General features: G+C 34.9%; 2 protein-coding genes and 1 long non-coding RNA gene across 5 annotated transcripts; 2 read left to right on the top strand and 1 right to left on the bottom strand.

Annotated features, from left to right (window-relative positions):
- Window positions 1–136: 136 nt before the first annotated feature.
- LOC18099918 (calmodulin-binding receptor-like cytoplasmic kinase 3) lies at window positions 137–4740 on the top strand. 2 transcript variants are annotated; one of them, XM_024603895.2, is made up of 8 exons: window positions 139–293; window positions 443–1426; window positions 1573–1806; window positions 2046–2308; window positions 2388–2553; window positions 2633–2722; window positions 3148–3446; window positions 4392–4740. In XM_024603895.2, exons 2-8 carry the CDS (start codon window positions 1162–1164, stop codon window positions 4599–4601), a joined length of 1527 nt encoding a protein of 508 aa, XP_024459663.1. In that variant the 5' UTR covers window positions 139–293; window positions 443–1161; the 3' UTR covers window positions 4602–4740. The 2 variants fall into 2 exon arrangements, with proteins under 2 accessions (XP_052309880.1, XP_024459663.1); XM_052453920.1 differs by having other exon boundaries at window positions 137–1426.
- A 1102-nt stretch (window positions 4741–5842) lies between these two features.
- LOC127905471 (uncharacterized) lies at window positions 5843–6632 on the top strand. Its single transcript, XR_008059493.1, has 2 exons — window positions 5843–6186; window positions 6275–6632. It is a non-coding gene; the product is annotated as an uncharacterized LOC127905471 (long non-coding RNA).
- A 1187-nt stretch (window positions 6633–7819) lies between these two features.
- Window positions 7820–13503, bottom strand: LOC18099916 (putative chloride channel-like protein CLC-g). Of its 2 annotated transcripts, XR_008059492.1 has the most exons (8): window positions 12818–13503; window positions 12517–12717; window positions 12074–12251; window positions 11551–11813; window positions 10620–10889; window positions 9396–10524; window positions 8565–8776; window positions 7820–8008 (listed from the first exon to the last, which is right to left on the bottom strand). XR_008059492.1 is itself a non-coding variant. In XM_006381040.3 (7 exons), the coding sequence occupies exons 1-7, from the start codon at window positions 12967–12969 to the stop codon at window positions 8642–8644; spliced, it is 2328 nt and encodes a 775-aa protein (XP_006381102.2). In that variant the 5' UTR covers window positions 12970–13503; the 3' UTR covers window positions 8364–8641. The 2 variants fall into 2 exon arrangements, 1 of the variants encoding a protein (XP_006381102.2); XM_006381040.3 differs by lacking the exon at window positions 7820–8008 and having other exon boundaries at window positions 8364–8776.
- Window positions 13504–15326: the final 1823 nt, after the last annotated feature.

Raw genomic sequence — 15326 nt, 5'->3', positions numbered from 1 at the left:
CCCGTTAGGAGGAATCAAAGCAAATGACAAGAATTTTCAAACGGTCAATAATGTCCAACACCTTGGTCTTATTCAATGACAAGAAAATAAAAAATAAAAAATTCATGGCAATGGTTTACATAATTACCCAACCATGGCCATCTTTTTGCTTTTATTTTTTTTTCCTTGTTCAAAACAAAAACACAGGCCGGTCAGACAGTCTTTTGCTTGTTTCTTTAAAGTTTACTTTGGTTTTTATTGCTTCTCCCAACCAATAGAAACATCTCTCTCATTAGCCGCCTTTTTGTCCTCAGGTTTGGTTTTGCCACTGTTATCTATCTGTATGTAAGTTGTGATATGTATATGGTTGTTTCTGCTCTTTGCTGTGGTTGTATGTTGTTTTTTAGTGTTGGATTGTGAGGTTTTTTTATTGTTTTATTCTGTTTATCTGGGTTTGATTCAGTTCATGATTTGGTGAGGTGGGTGGAAGAGAATTTGGTTCCACTTTGAGTTTTTTGCTATTTTTGGAAGGTTGGGGTTTTGATCAGTAACTGTTGTCGCAACTGGGGTTTGAATTTTGAATATTATGTTGGTTTGATGATCAGTTTGTGAAGGACTTTGGTTGGATTCTGTGACTGTTGCCAGGGATTGAATTTATCTGTTGTTTAGAACAAATTTTGAGGAGTTAGAAAGTCATCATCAGTGTTTTATCAATTTGGTGAACTTGGTCTGAAGACAATTTTTGGTTTTTGTGGTAATTGTGAGAAGTTGAACTTGCCTATTTAAGCAGCTTCAATTCTTGAACTGGAAGTATTTATGGGGTTTTAAGTTTCAGTTACTTTTTTATCTGGACTGCTGTCTTCTGTTGATTTGGTGGAGTGGGTTTTGAGCAATTCACCCGAGTTTCATGGTGATTGTAAAAAATTGTGGTACCTGGAACTTACGAATTTGAAGATCAGTGGGTTTTGAACTTCCAGCTCCGTTTGTTTCTGTGTATTTGCTACAGAGTTGGATGCGCTGGGCATGAAAGTATGAGCTGCATTGTTTGAATTTCTTAAGATTTCCGGGGTTGCAGTTTTGTATATCCTGTCCATTTAGCTTAGTTTGGTCTATATCCTGCAATGTTTCCATCATCTTTAAATTCCCAAAGATTGAAATAAATCACAATTTTATTTATTGAGGATGGCCACGGCTGCATTAATTATATTCTTATTGATGCAATTTCGGATTATACTGGCCTCGGGGTTTGTGATACAGTCAAAGGTTTGTGGTTCTGATCATATAGCCTATTCAAATTGTCACGGTCATGAATTGTTCTACATTAACGGGGAGCTCAAAGAAAAAGAATCATTTTGCAAGGCCCTCCATTCCTTCGACGTAAATGATTGTACCTTTGAGAACTACCTTGGGAGTAGCTGCAGTGGATTGGACCTGGATCTTTCATTAGGTATGCACTTGAACTAAGATTCATGTTTTGGTTTCTAGTTAAGAAGTAAAGCATATTAATGTTGTAAGCTTATACCTCAATGAAATGAGCCAATATTCAATTGTCAACAGTCAACATAAGTTCCTCATGTACTGTTGTTTTGGCAGCTGACTCTCCTCTCAAGCCTGAAAGAAGTCTTTTGCAAAAGGAGGTAAGAGAAGAATCCCCGAGTCATGATCTTAGTCAGGATACTCCAAAAGAGAAAACTCTTTCACCCCCCTATAAAGCTGGGATAGGAGCAGCAGGAGTTATTGTGATGTGTTGTACTTTTCTCTGCCCCTGTCTATATAAGAAAAAGAAAGCAACCACACACACTGTTCTTGAAAAGGATCCAAAGTCAAGTGAGTCTAAAATGATCCAATCTACATCTCAAATATTTGAAGTTCATGGATACTATTAAGTTGTAACTTGGGAGTTCACCATTTATATACAGTTCTATGATTAGGGAGTTCAATAGGAAGCCAATGAATGAGCTCTCTAGTATTTTTTGCTATTTTGTGACATTGTATTTAATCTTATACAATTTCCTTGCTATTTATGGATGATATAATTGACTATTCACTCAATTATGGTCTGGCAGCGGATTCAATATCCCCTTTCAATGTGAATTCTGCTTCTGAAAAAGTGCCGCCTAGTCCACTTCGGGTGCCCCCTAGTCCCTCTAGATTCTCTCAGTCTCCAAAACTCAGTAGATTAGGATCAGTTCATCTCAATTTGCAGCAGGTTGCTAGAGCCACACGCAATTTTTCGCCATCACTTCAGATAGGAGAAGGAGGCTTTGGAACTGTATACAAGGCCGAACTAGATGACGGTCAGGTGGTTGCCATAAAACGAGCAAAGAAGGTAAGCAGTAATACCCTTCATGATGATTGCCATTTTTTTTGATTAGCCTACTGTTGGTTATTATGAAAACATCATGTAGGAACACTTTGCGAACTTGCGAACTGAATTCAGCAGTGAAGTTGAACTTCTGGCCAAAATTGATCATCGGAATCTGGTGAAGTTGCTTGGTTATGTTGATAAAGGAAATGAACGGCTTATTATTACAGAGTATGTGCCCAATGGTACTCTCAGAGAACATTTGGATGGTAAGCATATGCAATTATAAGAGAGGTAAAGTTCAATCTACAACAACCTTTATGCTAATAGTTCTGAAATTCCTTGCAGTCCAGCGTGGCAAAATCCTGGATTTCAACCAGCGGCTTGAAATATCTATTGATGTTGCTCATGGATTAACTTATCTCCATCTATATGCAGGTCGGTTATTTTATTTCTAAGAAATTTCATGCATTGAAATGTCAATTCAACTTGAATAATGGCTTTCCAGGAAAGCAAAGAAGAGTGCTTAAAACATACAAATGTACATGGTTGGAATTTTTGTACATGCACAGGTGGCTCTGTTATTTTGGGGAGAACTAATTTGATTTAACAAGTTATACATAGAGAGCTCTTTTGGAACTGAAGATTTCTTGCAGGTTTACTTATTGGATTCTGTTTAATACCCCTGATCGAAACCCTTGTTAAATTGGAACAATGTTCTGCTTCCCCTTTTCCAGATATTCCCATAGATCTATCTCATGGCTATCCGTACCTTTTCTTTTGAAAGCTATTTAACTGCCTGTACTCTGCATTGTATAATTGTCAACTATTTAATTGCTTTTGTGTTGCGCATCTCACAACAGAGAAGCAAATTATCCATCGAGATGTGAAGTCATCCAACATTCTGTTGACAGAGAGTATGAGAGCTAAAGTAGCAGACTTTGGATTTGCAAGGATGGGTCCAGTAGACTCTGATCAAACTCATATCTCAACCAAAGTGAAAGGGACAGTGGGTTACCTAGACCCAGAATATATGAGGACCTATCAACTTACTCCCAAGAGTGATGTGTACTCATTTGGGATTTTACTTCTAGAAATCCTGACAGGACGCCGCCCTGTGGAGCCGAGGAAACCTGCTGATGAGCGGGTGACACTGAGATGGGTAAGCTTTCCTTATCTTAAATTGATAATGTGTATTTTGTGGTTACTAGTGCACTTATTGTGACGTCAAAACATGTGCAATTACCACACCCTGGATGACAAACGTTCCTCATAGAAGAGAGCCCTTGGCAAATGAGCTGATGATGATGATGATAATGACCCTTGACCACTGTAAATGAGATGCCAACATTTTGTGTGGCTAGAAGCCAATTTTAGTTCTGGTCCAATCTCAGGCACATGCTTCAAAAGCAACTAACAGTGAGAAATCAGCGTTCATGATGACTGAGTCCTGCCCAAATTGCAATGGTTCTCATTGAGAGTTATGCTGGACCATTCTAAGCATGTCAAATCTCTAATGTTTTCGCTTTCCTTGTGCTGATCATCACCATTTGAGAACGCTAACTAAAATAATGTGGTTGTCTACTCTTTGTTTTTTAATCACTGGGGACTTTTATATTGTAGTTTATGTTTTATTTCTCACAAGGATATTATGCTAACATTGAGTGTTGAACCTGCATTAGGAAGTGCTGCTTGATTATACTGGACAGTTAACAAGCAATTCCAATGCAAAAGATCAATTGGACTCCCAGGATGCATTCTTGCAGAACTGAGAGTCTGAATTTGCTGCCTGGGAGTATCTGAGTGTTGATCCCCTTTCTACATCTGTGGATATATCTAACCACCTATAGAGTATTTCCATGAAAACTTGTGTATTTTTCAAAACAGTATGTCATCTCTTCCTTGAAGAGTATGACGGAGCATTCTTGTTTTTCTTTTCAGTGTGACTAGCTAATTGAATTTCTCAAAACCTAAATGCTGCTAACTATGGCACGGAGAAAGTCATGCTCCAATTTCAGTTGCCACTGTTCTTTTGTCCCTTCTGTATAATATGTGCGAGCTTGCCTCCAAGCACTAAGTCATTCATATCATATGGTAATTTGTGCAGGTCTTTAAGAAGTACAACGAAGGAAATGTAGTGGACATGGTGGATCGGCTTATGGAAGAAAAGGTGGACACGGAGGTACTGTACAGCATGTTTACATTAGCAATCCAGTGTGCAGCACCCATCCGATCTGAACGACCAGACATGAAAGTAGTTGTAGAGCATTTGTGGGGAATAAGGGCAGAGTACCTGAAAGGTGTAAAGAAAGGGTAAGAGGACAGCACAAAATTTCGGTGTTCTACTGGTCGTCCCATCTCATTCCATTCCATTCTGTTCTTTTGTTACCCTTTCTTTTATCCTACCTGTAAACAAATTGTGTTTTTAACCTTGAGACAGAGACTACTTCCTCTCAGATCTTTAATCTCCACTTTGTCGCTCATCGTTTTATTAACATACTTCGAGATATGCTGTTCACCTCGTTTTGTAGAGGGATCCTATTATGAGAAACATAAACTAAGTTAAGTCCTAACATGTCATAAGAGGAGGTAATCATTGCAGTTCTTCTGTCAAGTATCAGCCACTTGTTCCAGGATTATTAAAAAATAATGTTGCATTGCTTGATTCGTCCCTAGTTAACTTGGCCCGAATCATAATTAATGCCTAGAAGATTTACATTTTAGGTAAGTGCGACGTGGATTATTAATCTTTTCCTCCACTCCAAACAGAGGATGCAGGCCCAGTATATGTTCTGGCATGATATCATGCCTTGTCAACTTAGCCACGATTGAAGGAGATTTAACATTAAACATTGACATTTGCATGTGAACTTATTGGGGACAAATTCTCTGCATGGATTAGACTAGAACAGTGTCAGCAACCCATTACTAAAAACAAGAAATAATTAGAGCCATGGTGAGATGCACAGAGAGGACACAAGGCAAGGAAACCGAGTACCTACAGCATGGAGAATCCCATAGGCACACAAAAAACTAGGGCTTCTGAACTGAGGCAAATTGGATACAGTACAAGGATGAAGAAAATAAGGAATCAACTGTCTGTCACAAGAAAAAAAGTGGCATGGGTCGAGTCATTCAAACTAATTTTTTAAAATCAATTTGGAATTCCAAAAAGATCACGTTGGTGGAGAATTCCATCTGCAAGCATGGCGGACACCTTCTGGTTCAAAAACAAAATTATTGAACTAAAAGTAGCTCTCTTCCTTCATAGGATTTATGAAGATTCATGTATTGTACTTGTTCTCGTTTAACTGCCGTTTGGTTTTGAAAATGTTAGCTCTGGCAAGTATGTCTGATATAATTTTTATTTTTTATTTTTAATGGGCTAAATGCTTTATTCGAGTTAATATTTTTTTGTGAATTTTTTTAAAATTATATTATTTTAAATAAAATATAACTTAAAATATCTTCATTACTCATCTCCATAAAAGAATTAGTTTTATGTTGATAATTTCTTTATTTTTAATATTTTTAACATATATTTTTAAAGTATCTCTATAAAATATTATTGCACTAAAATAAAATACTTATTTAAATATCTTAAATCCTCAAATTTATCAAGTAAAATTTTATACAGTTACAGCAACATTTTATTACTAAGCACCAGTAACAGCTTGGCTGGGAAAAAATGGATGATTTCTTGGTCCAGGAACCCCAAAAAAAAACCCAGCCTTTTCAACTACTGGTGTCCAGTTACAATAACCCCCTGATCGGTTTGCATTTTAGAGCTGTTGAAACATGGCTTTCGGCAGAAAGAGATAGAGGGATCGCTCATCTTGTAAAGCAGAAGGAACCGTTTCATCAAGCAAGCCCGTGATAACATTCCGGAAAGCAAGAAGCCTGTAAGTATACTGTAGTAAATAATTTTTCCTGCTTAAGAATAAATTGAAGCTAAACATGAAATAAAAATATTTTAATGTTCATTTTCAGTGGATTCCAAAAAATTTATGAGCAAAATTGGAAATGTTTTGTCAAAGCCAGCAACTCTTAAGGTTCCAAATGGGAACTTGGGGAGAACAGAGTTGTTGAAGTGTGATAATGGCATCGTTTATATTTCAGAATGGCTGGGAAGATTTTGTGGATTTGTACTCTCTTAAGAAGAGAGATCTGCTAGTTTTTGAATACAAGGGAAATTCCAAGTACTCTGTATTTGTATGTAAAGAAATGGACTGCCCAGCTGGTGCCTGGTGATACTAATTCAGCATGCTGTGAACGAGTTGGACGCTTTGAGGAAGGTATGGAAGATGGAGACTATCTTGAATTCTTGGCTAAATTTTCAAAAGAAAAATCAGAAGTATCCCATTCAGTGTCCAAGTCCGAGTCTGATTCACGTAGTTGTATAAATACTTTTTTAAAAAAATTAAAAATGAGTTTATATATATATATATTAAAAAAAATCCTCATTTTCCATGCTACACTAATGGCTTGATTTTGGGCACCTTGTCTTTTTTTTTTTTAAGACAATTAGAGCAGATAATATATCACCCGTCTTATTAATTAAAAAAATTAAAGGTACACACACGGGTTTTTTATGAGTGGGATAGGCGCTAGGCTTGGTTCTCCAGACCTAGTAGCGTCTGGTCTTATTTATTTATTTTTTTAAAATGATTTTTTTATTAATATTTTTTATATATTTTGTAAAATAATATCTAAATATATGTTTTAATTAAGATTTCTTCTTTATGATTTATTTTGTCTTATTTAGCATTTTTGAAATAGCTATTATTGTTTAATTATACTGGGTGTTTTATTGTTTTCAAAAGGTTAGTATAGTTCATATATATATATATATATATATATATATATATATATATATATATAAATTCAGTGTGCATTTTTTTATATTACTTTTAACATATGCAGCATTGCATAATATTTTTTTATTTTATTCAATAAATTTTGTGTGTCAATTTTTATTATAAATTGATTTTAATAAACAAATTTAGTAGACATAACTAAGTAAATGATTCATGTTGCAATATTAAATATCTTGAATTACATTGATTTCTCAAATTTTTTGAATTATATTTTTATTTATTATTAATGATTTGTTTTTGTAAAATTTATTTACAAAATAATCTATGATTACATTTATTATTTTTTTAATGTAAAGAAAGGCATTGAGAGATTCATGTTCAATTTTTTAATATGTATTGGTGTTTTCAATTTATTGTTTTCTTAAAATTTCTTAGTTTTTTTTCTTAATCCTTTTATAAATTTTTTATTATTTATAATTTCACTCTCCAATCTAAGTTGATAATTATATTATTTTTATAAAAACTAAATTAATTGATTGAGACTACACCCGAATTATTAGATTTCTTTTCTTTCAAAACGTGCTTGCGAGGTTAGTTTTCAACTATAAATAGGCATCATTTGTATGAGCAAAGGAGAGCCGATTGTAGAAAGAATAGAGAGGTAGAGAGCTGTCTTGGCAACAGCTTGTAGTGGCAAGCTGAGTGAGAGTCCTGGGAGTTTAGTGAGAGTAAACTATAAATTAATGGTGAACTTTCACATGAATAATCTCTCTCCCTAATCATCCGTTGCCCTAACTATACAGTATCTCTGATACTCAGATAGATTTTTAGCCTGCCTGATGAATGATGACTAGCTTCTGGCTTCAATTTCAACTTTTGGTCCTCCTTCCTTGTATTTTCTTGAAAACTGGGTGAAGCAAAGCAAGAAAAATGATAAGAGTTTGTGGATAAATTTATATACAATATACCCAATTATTTTTAATGTGAGATGGTAGGAAAGATGTTTTTCAACAAACTTGTATCCTATAATTTTATATGCTTTGGCTGAACACGAGAATAAATTCAAACTCCTAAACATGGCAGAATGAGAGGGTGATCCTTGAAATAATCCTATCATGCATCACCTACTGCAGTAAGGATTTATTTGAAAGAATCAAGTGTCGCAGGTTCCCTCCTGTAAACTATAAATCCATGCATCATTATGAACTCGTCTCAATGGCTTGAGGCTGGTAAAACAAAAAAAATAAATAATTCAAAGTGAATAGAAAAAAAAACCCACTAAAGGGCAATTGCATTTATTCACAACGTCTCCCTGGCTATCAATGCACCATGAAACAATGATTTACCTCCTCGCATACATCATACTACCTATAAATAGCCGAATGATTTAATGAATGTTCTTATCTGATCTTCTTTAGTTCTGGTTTCTATGAAAGAGTTTGAAAATAGTGATAGCATGATACCATATTGTGGAGCTCAAATAAAAGAATGAACAAATATCATTTTCAAGGGCGAGCTCCTTCTGCTTGACTCCAACGCTCTAGAAGAGTTTGAATAAACGAGGTGCCTGGATTCTTAATCTTTTCCACCTGCTTCTAATCAGCATAGGATGCAGACCAAGTATATGCCCTGGCATGAAATCGTGCCTAGTCAATATACCCACAACAGGGGACCTCTGCAGCGAAGGAGAAATAACATTAAAACATAGACAGCTTATCTCACATTAACTAAAAGAGTGACATTGATCTCATTGCTACAAGTAATGACACAAAAAAAAAAGCGCCAAAATTGCATCCACAAAGAGGACAAAGAGAACGCAACCAACAAGTAATCCCATATGAAATCTCATAGGCACACCAGAAACGAGGTGAACTGAAATAGCAGGTAAATTGAATGCAAAAGGAGAAGCCAAGTGAAAGAAGAAATCATCTGCAATGAAGATTTGCTAGTGCATGGTAATTCAGGGTGTTGCAGCAGGAATAGTTTTGTGAATAAATAATTACTGGAAAATAGTATTTTGTTGCGTGCAATTTACAGTGCAAGTGCAAATCACATGCAAACTTCAGGAATGGCGAAATTAATTGAGCATGATTTAAGTGAATACAGCTTTCAAGGGAGCGAGAAGCAAAAGGAGGTGATTACAGATCTAGCAGAACATACATGATCAAGGAGACAGAATCAACAAGACATTAATTAATATCAAGTGCAGAGCAACAACTTGTAAAGTGCCTTAAATTTGTGTAAGCTACAAGTAGACATTTTAAAAAACAAAAAGCGAGGATAGAATTCCTTACACCAGATATCTTGGGTATCACCAGTAAATGCCTCAAACCAACTTCTCGGAAAAGTATGAGAGCCTTAGCCAGTGACATTGTCTCCGCAACAGTATAAGGTGAAGCATTCGTAAATGGATGTAAATCTAAAAACATCTCCATCTCTTCTTCGGTAAATTGCAGATCCTCTATCTTGTCTCCATTGCCTGAGCCCCTCTTTGCAAAATCACCAGCAAAGAACAGCTTGAAGGCATCAGTGCCTGTTGGTACTGGAGTTGGCACAAAAGCTTTCTTCTTTAGCAATTCAATTAGATGAGCACGGAGGATTAGACCATAAAGAACTGGAGACTCAGAAAGCGGAGGCTCATCAATTACAGGAAATCCATTATGCCTCGTAGTTCTTAGAACATGTACTATTTTGCCAACCTTTTCAATGCCCTGAAAGATCTGAAGTGGACCCCTAACTACTTCACCAACTGTCAACTGCCTCATATAAGGCTCGGTGTGAGCTTCTAGGTAAGGAAAACCCTTCGCATTCATGATAAGGTCATAAATATTACCATTGAAAGCATCAGCCACAGTCTTGGAAATAAGAAGAACAAGCATTATCAAGGGTAGCATCAACAGATTATTTGTCAATTCTAGAATAATGACACACAGAGAAACTGTCATCCTCATAGATCCGCCTAGAAATGAAGCAGCACCTAAGACAGCATAGAGGCCGTGATCAAGATTTGAGTGTGAACCAACTAGCATTCCAACAAAACGTCCATAAGATGCACCCGTCACGATAACTGGTATGAATAAACCCGCGGGGGCAACAATCCCATAGCTAAAGATACTAAGAAAGAAGCAGGTCACAAAGAATATGAGAATTGACGAATATTGAAACTCAGAGTTGGTGTCCTGGCTGAAAAGATTTTTAACAGAATCATCATTTGTGTTAAATATAAGGCTGGCCAGATCATTGTACTGTCCAGGAGGACATTGAAATTTCTTGAAATTACCAGACCGGCCTATTGTTGGACAAGCTTCCGACGCATCAGATGGACAGGGTTGGCAAGAGGCAAGCCATGGTAGTCCAAAAAGAAGACAGGATGTGAAAATGGAAATTGCACAAGCAAGTAAAATTTTGTAAACAACGCCTTTCCTGGAAAAGGGAAAATATCAAGAAATATTATTCAGAAATATGTTGTTGTCATATTGGACAATGATTTTGTTATAACAGCGCTGAAGAGAGCTTACTCATTGATGAGATTGTATATTCGAAGAACCTTGTCTAGAAGGAAGTTATACAAACTTCCCAATATGCCTCCTATAACTCCAAGGGCGAACACAGGTGGTACATCAATGAGGTGGTACGTAACACTTGCTGAATACACATCAAACATTATGAGCCCTCCTTTTCCAAATAGCCCACATTTTCCACTTAAACAGACGTCAATCAGAGCCCGAAGCACTATTGCAACTACTGCTGTTGTGAAGAAAGCTCTCCAAAGAAGGGCACTTCTCCACCTGCAGAAGAATATCTTGACATTAATGTTGAAGATAAGTACATACGAATTTTTCATGACATCTGATGGACAACAAAAATTAAGCCAAATAACCAATTGCTGCATTGATATGAAGAAATATTTCAGCTTCAAGCCTTGATATCTTGCTCCAACCAGAAAGGAACTAGATGGAGATGATTGGTAAGACGTTCAACTCAAACACATTTCCTAGGAGCAAATTTTTATGTCCATATAGATGCAATATAAATGTAGAAGTAACAGTAACAGATAAAATTAACATGGTCCGTGAATCAACATGTACAAGCCATTGAAAGTGATAGTCAATTGATAACAGGCAGCAAACTGTAGCAATTTTTTGTAATTCAGATCAGTCCATTCTAGAGGGGAGAGGGGAGGCTATTAGCTGATCCACATTACTATTTTCTCAGGTGGACATCCTGTTATTCTTCTGTCATTCATCTGAGAATCCACTCATAAAATTTTACAAGAAAATGATGAGGAAACTCATCCTGGTACATGATTTTTCAATACCAAGAAAATAAGTACTCTTCAAAAAAAAGTTGTGATAAAAATCACAATCATGACAAGCTACAATAATAGCAACAGAAAAGGAAAATTACAGAAGGTTCAGTTCAATAGCATTTACTATGTAAGAAACATACCAAGATGCCATTTCTTCAAGTGCAAACAGCACACCTCCAACTGGGGCACGGAAGGCAGCAGCTATTCCAGCAGCTGATCCACATGTTACAAGATCCCGTCGGTCTCGGTCATTTTTGAAAAAACGAAGCCATCTCCATGTTAATTTAAATCTCTTGGATCCACCCTGACCAAGCAATGCTGCAACACATGCTCCAGTGTGCACCATTGGCCCTGCCTTTCCAACAAAAAGAGACGAGGACACCGCAGAAATGCTTCCAATAATCTGCAAAATGAGCAAAAATATATGAGACTTTCTGTTGCTATGCAAACAACAAATTTCTCTTAAATTAGCTATGAGTTCCGCAGAAAACTTCAACAAGAAATCAAATTAGCCAAATCACCCATCATAAAAAATAAAATAAAAAAAAAACATAAATGGGCACCTCCATTACCAAATAGAATACATAGTGAGCCAATGCAAGTTATAGAACCCAAGCTATTGAAAGCAATCTAAACTGAAAGAAAGAACTCCCCAAATCTCACCTTAATAACCAAACTTCGCAAGGAAAAAATTCCAGGTGCATCCACACCATTCAGGTAAGCCTTAACTTCTGGAATACCTGAACCAGCAGCAGCTGGTGCTATAAAAGCCGTGATGATGGATGCAAACAGGGTAAGAATCAAATTAGAAACTGAGAACACAAGAAAAGCCATCCCAAACCTACACAATAATTAAAAAAAAATGCATCAAATATCATTCCCATTCTCCTCAAACTCAAATTCTTTTCTCCTCTTTCCCAAAAAACATGAAAAGGATTAAAAAAAAGAAGAGATTAAGCTAAATTAGCTCTAAGAAACAAATCATTCAAAGGAAAATTAATTCTTCACTTCATGATACAACTTATTTCCATTAAAAAAATACACAACCAGGAGAAAATTCCAAACTTTGATAGAAACCAAGGTTACTATAATTACTAAAGCATTACCTTTTGGCCAGCATCATATTGGAGGTGACCACAAACTTCAAGCCAGCAATATTTTCAACAGCAAGATTGTTAAAAAACCCAATAAGGCTAACAATAAGTCCGATCAAGAAACAAAGCGACCACTTCATGAACACATACTGAAATATTTGCATCTTTCCACGACTCCTCCAATCTTGTTTAAAGAACTCATTCTCAGCAATCCTATCAAAAGAGACCAAAAAAAAGTTCAAAAATTTAAGCCAAATAAACCTAAAAAAGAGAAAAGTAATGAAAAGATGTGATTTTAGCATGTTGGTTTTACTCATAATCAAGACTTTCAATGGGGCAGACATTAGCTCCAACGATGGCAACTTGAGAAGTGGAGTTAATGAGTGATCTTCGAGGGGACAGGAGAGGAATTATAAGAGACTCTTGGTCTGTGTTTGCTTCCCTATTGATAGAATTTGTTGACATGGTATGGTGTTTTCTCTTTTCTTTTCTTTTCTTTTCTTTTCAAGGTTTTATAACTGGTTTTTTCAGTTATTGATGACCATTGGCACATACAACGAGAGACAGAGAGAGAGGAGGAGAGAGAGTTGAATGGTGAGTGAAATAAATTCACCAAAACCTATATTCAAAGTATTAAAAACTTAGGGCATAGGCAGATGAATTCTACTCTTCCATAATACAAACGTACGGTCCCATAAAAAAGAAAAAAGAAAAAAAGAGACTCCATTGCCATATCTGTTAAACTAGGACATAACTTTTATCCTGAACATTCAGACAAAATTTGTCACCATCCCATGAAAATATTGGTCTGAAGAAGTGAGAAAATCAAACGGATAGGGCAAGCAACACCCCATTAGCTTTTTATGTCCTTCACAGGCATGGTGCTATGGGATTTTGCGGTCAATTCTAGAGGGATTGTGAGAAAAGGGAGAAAGAAGAAGAAGAATGTAGCACTTGTTTTGTAGGTTGTTAGGGGGTTTGTAAAAAAATAGGGAAAAAAAAAATTAGCCTTGTTTTGTCATCTCAGTCATTTGTAATGGTTGATTTATAAGGTTATTTAAGAATAGAATGATTTTCTAAAAAACAAAAGTAGAAAAAGAAAAAATTGAAAGTTTCTATTTAAATATAATAGAAAACTAGTTTCTTTTTTTTAAAAAAAAAAACAAGTTATACCGAGTTTGAAAAACAAAGTTTAGAGGTTCTCCATTTTTTCTCTTTCCAAGTTTTTCATTGTTTTTTAAATGAAAAATAACATGAATAAAACAATTCTTTTTGCATATACAAGCATTTTCTAGTAAAGTAAAAGATTAGATATTTTTTTATTTTCATACTTAGTTAGCGTCGTAAATTTATTTTTTATTATATATTTAATGTAAAAATATTATTTTAATATTTGTGTTTAATTAAAATCCGGGTAATCTTTTCTTTTAGAGTGATTAACAATTCATTTCATCGTGGCACTTCAACATTTCTAACACGCTAACCAGTAACACTAATTTCTTGACTATCTAATCGTTGACTTTGGATTGCAAGATCCACTCTCTCTCTCTCTCTCTCTCTCTCTCTCTCTCTCTCTCTCTCTCTCTCTCTCACACACACACACACACGCGCGCGCGCGCGCGAAGGAAAGCACAGTAAGAAAGATAAGCACAACAATGTGAGGTTCTGATAAGAGTACCCCGAGAGTGGCGTCCTAAATTAATATTGTTATTATCCTTATTTTCCTCTTATTAGAGCATCTAAAGAAAAATATTATTTAGAAGAGCTAAATTGGTTTTTTAAATGGTGTAAATATAATTTTATTTTATTTATATTTATTTTAATGGTAAAAAAATTATTTAGAAGAGCTAAATGTATTTTAATACACTTGATACATAATTATTTTAATAACCTGATTTAGTTAATTTAACATGTTAAAAAATAACTTGAATAATTCTTAATTAATTTAATATTAAAAAATAAAATTAAAAAAAAAACCGATTAAAAAAAAATCTAGTTAATCTAGATGAGCTCGCCAAACCTATGATATTAATTATGAGATCAGGATAATTTTATAAAAATAAACTAAAATTAAATTAAAATTCAAAAAAGAACTAGCGAAGAAAAATTATTTCTTATAGTATTTTTACAAGATACATAGTATCAGTATTTTTGGAAGAGAAATAATAAAATAATATTTTATTTGAATTCCTTTTAAAAACATGTAAAACAAACATAAAAAATAAAATAATATTTTTTTTATTTAGCATCTACATAAGATGCTGTTACAAGACGTCACTCTCTTCTCCTGCTTTATCCTAACAGCACCAAGTTGATGTTATCTTGTATGCATCCGATTATTTTTGTTTTGTTTTGTTTTAAAAGTGTTATAAAAAATTAATTTTTTTTATTTTTATGTCATTTTAATGTGTCAAAATTAAAAATAAATTTTAAATAATAATAATAAAATAATATTTTAATAATTAAAGAGTAAGAAAGCACTTTGCTTGGAACCCAGGGATTGGTCGTAACAATTAATTGCATCAATTGAATTGGAAGAAAAGGAAAACAATCATTGCTTTCAAAATTGGAAATGTCCTGTAACAGTTATCCATTATTAGTGCTTCCTGGCGTGGAATTATTGAGCAATAAATAATGCTCGATTCTGACTGGTCGTTCAATATCCAGGTCGCTAGTGGTAGCTGGGCACAGCAGGCAACTGCTAAACCACGTGAGAAACACCAGTTGCGGTCCTTTGTTTTATCTTAATACGGTGCGGTTTGGCTTGTGTTTTATCTTAATTATATATTCGAAAACATTTTATCAATTAAAATACATCACGA

This window comes from Populus trichocarpa, chromosome 6 (assembly GCF_000002775.5).
Source record: "Populus trichocarpa isolate Nisqually-1 chromosome 6, P.trichocarpa_v4.1, whole genome shotgun sequence".
Taxonomy (NCBI): Eukaryota; Viridiplantae; Streptophyta; class Magnoliopsida; order Malpighiales; family Salicaceae; genus Populus; species Populus trichocarpa.
Note: the sequence above shows the minus strand (reverse complement) of the source record. Positions and strands in the feature narration are given on the sequence as shown.

What these genes read in the sequence shown, in the direction of transcription:
- LOC18099918 (XM_052453920.1), top strand. Translation starts at nt 1,162, where the DNA reads ATGGCCACGGCTGCATTAATTATATTCTTATTGATGCAATTTCGGATT. An exon ending in TGAAAAGGATCCAAAGTCAA is followed by an intron (nt 1,807 to 2,045) that starts GTGAGTCTAAAA and finishes ATGGTCTGGCAG; the next exon opens with CGGATTCAATATCCCCTTTC. An exon ending in CCATAAAACGAGCAAAGAAG is followed by an intron (nt 2,309 to 2,387) that starts GTAAGCAGTAAT and finishes AACATCATGTAG; the next exon opens with GAACACTTTGCGAACTTGCG.
- LOC18099916 (XM_006381040.3), bottom strand. Translation starts at nt 12,969, where the DNA reads ATGTCAACAAATTCTATCAATAGGGAAGCAAACACAGACCAAGAGTCT. An exon ending in TGCGAAGTTTGGTTATTAAG is followed by an intron (nt 11,814 to 12,073) that starts GTGAGATTTGGG and finishes CTCATTTTGCAG; the next exon opens with ATTATTGGAAGCATTTCTGC. An exon ending in CTTGAAGAAATGGCATCTTG is followed by an intron (nt 10,890 to 11,550) that starts GTATGTTTCTTA and finishes ATTCTTCTGCAG; the next exon opens with GTGGAGAAGTGCCCTTCTTT.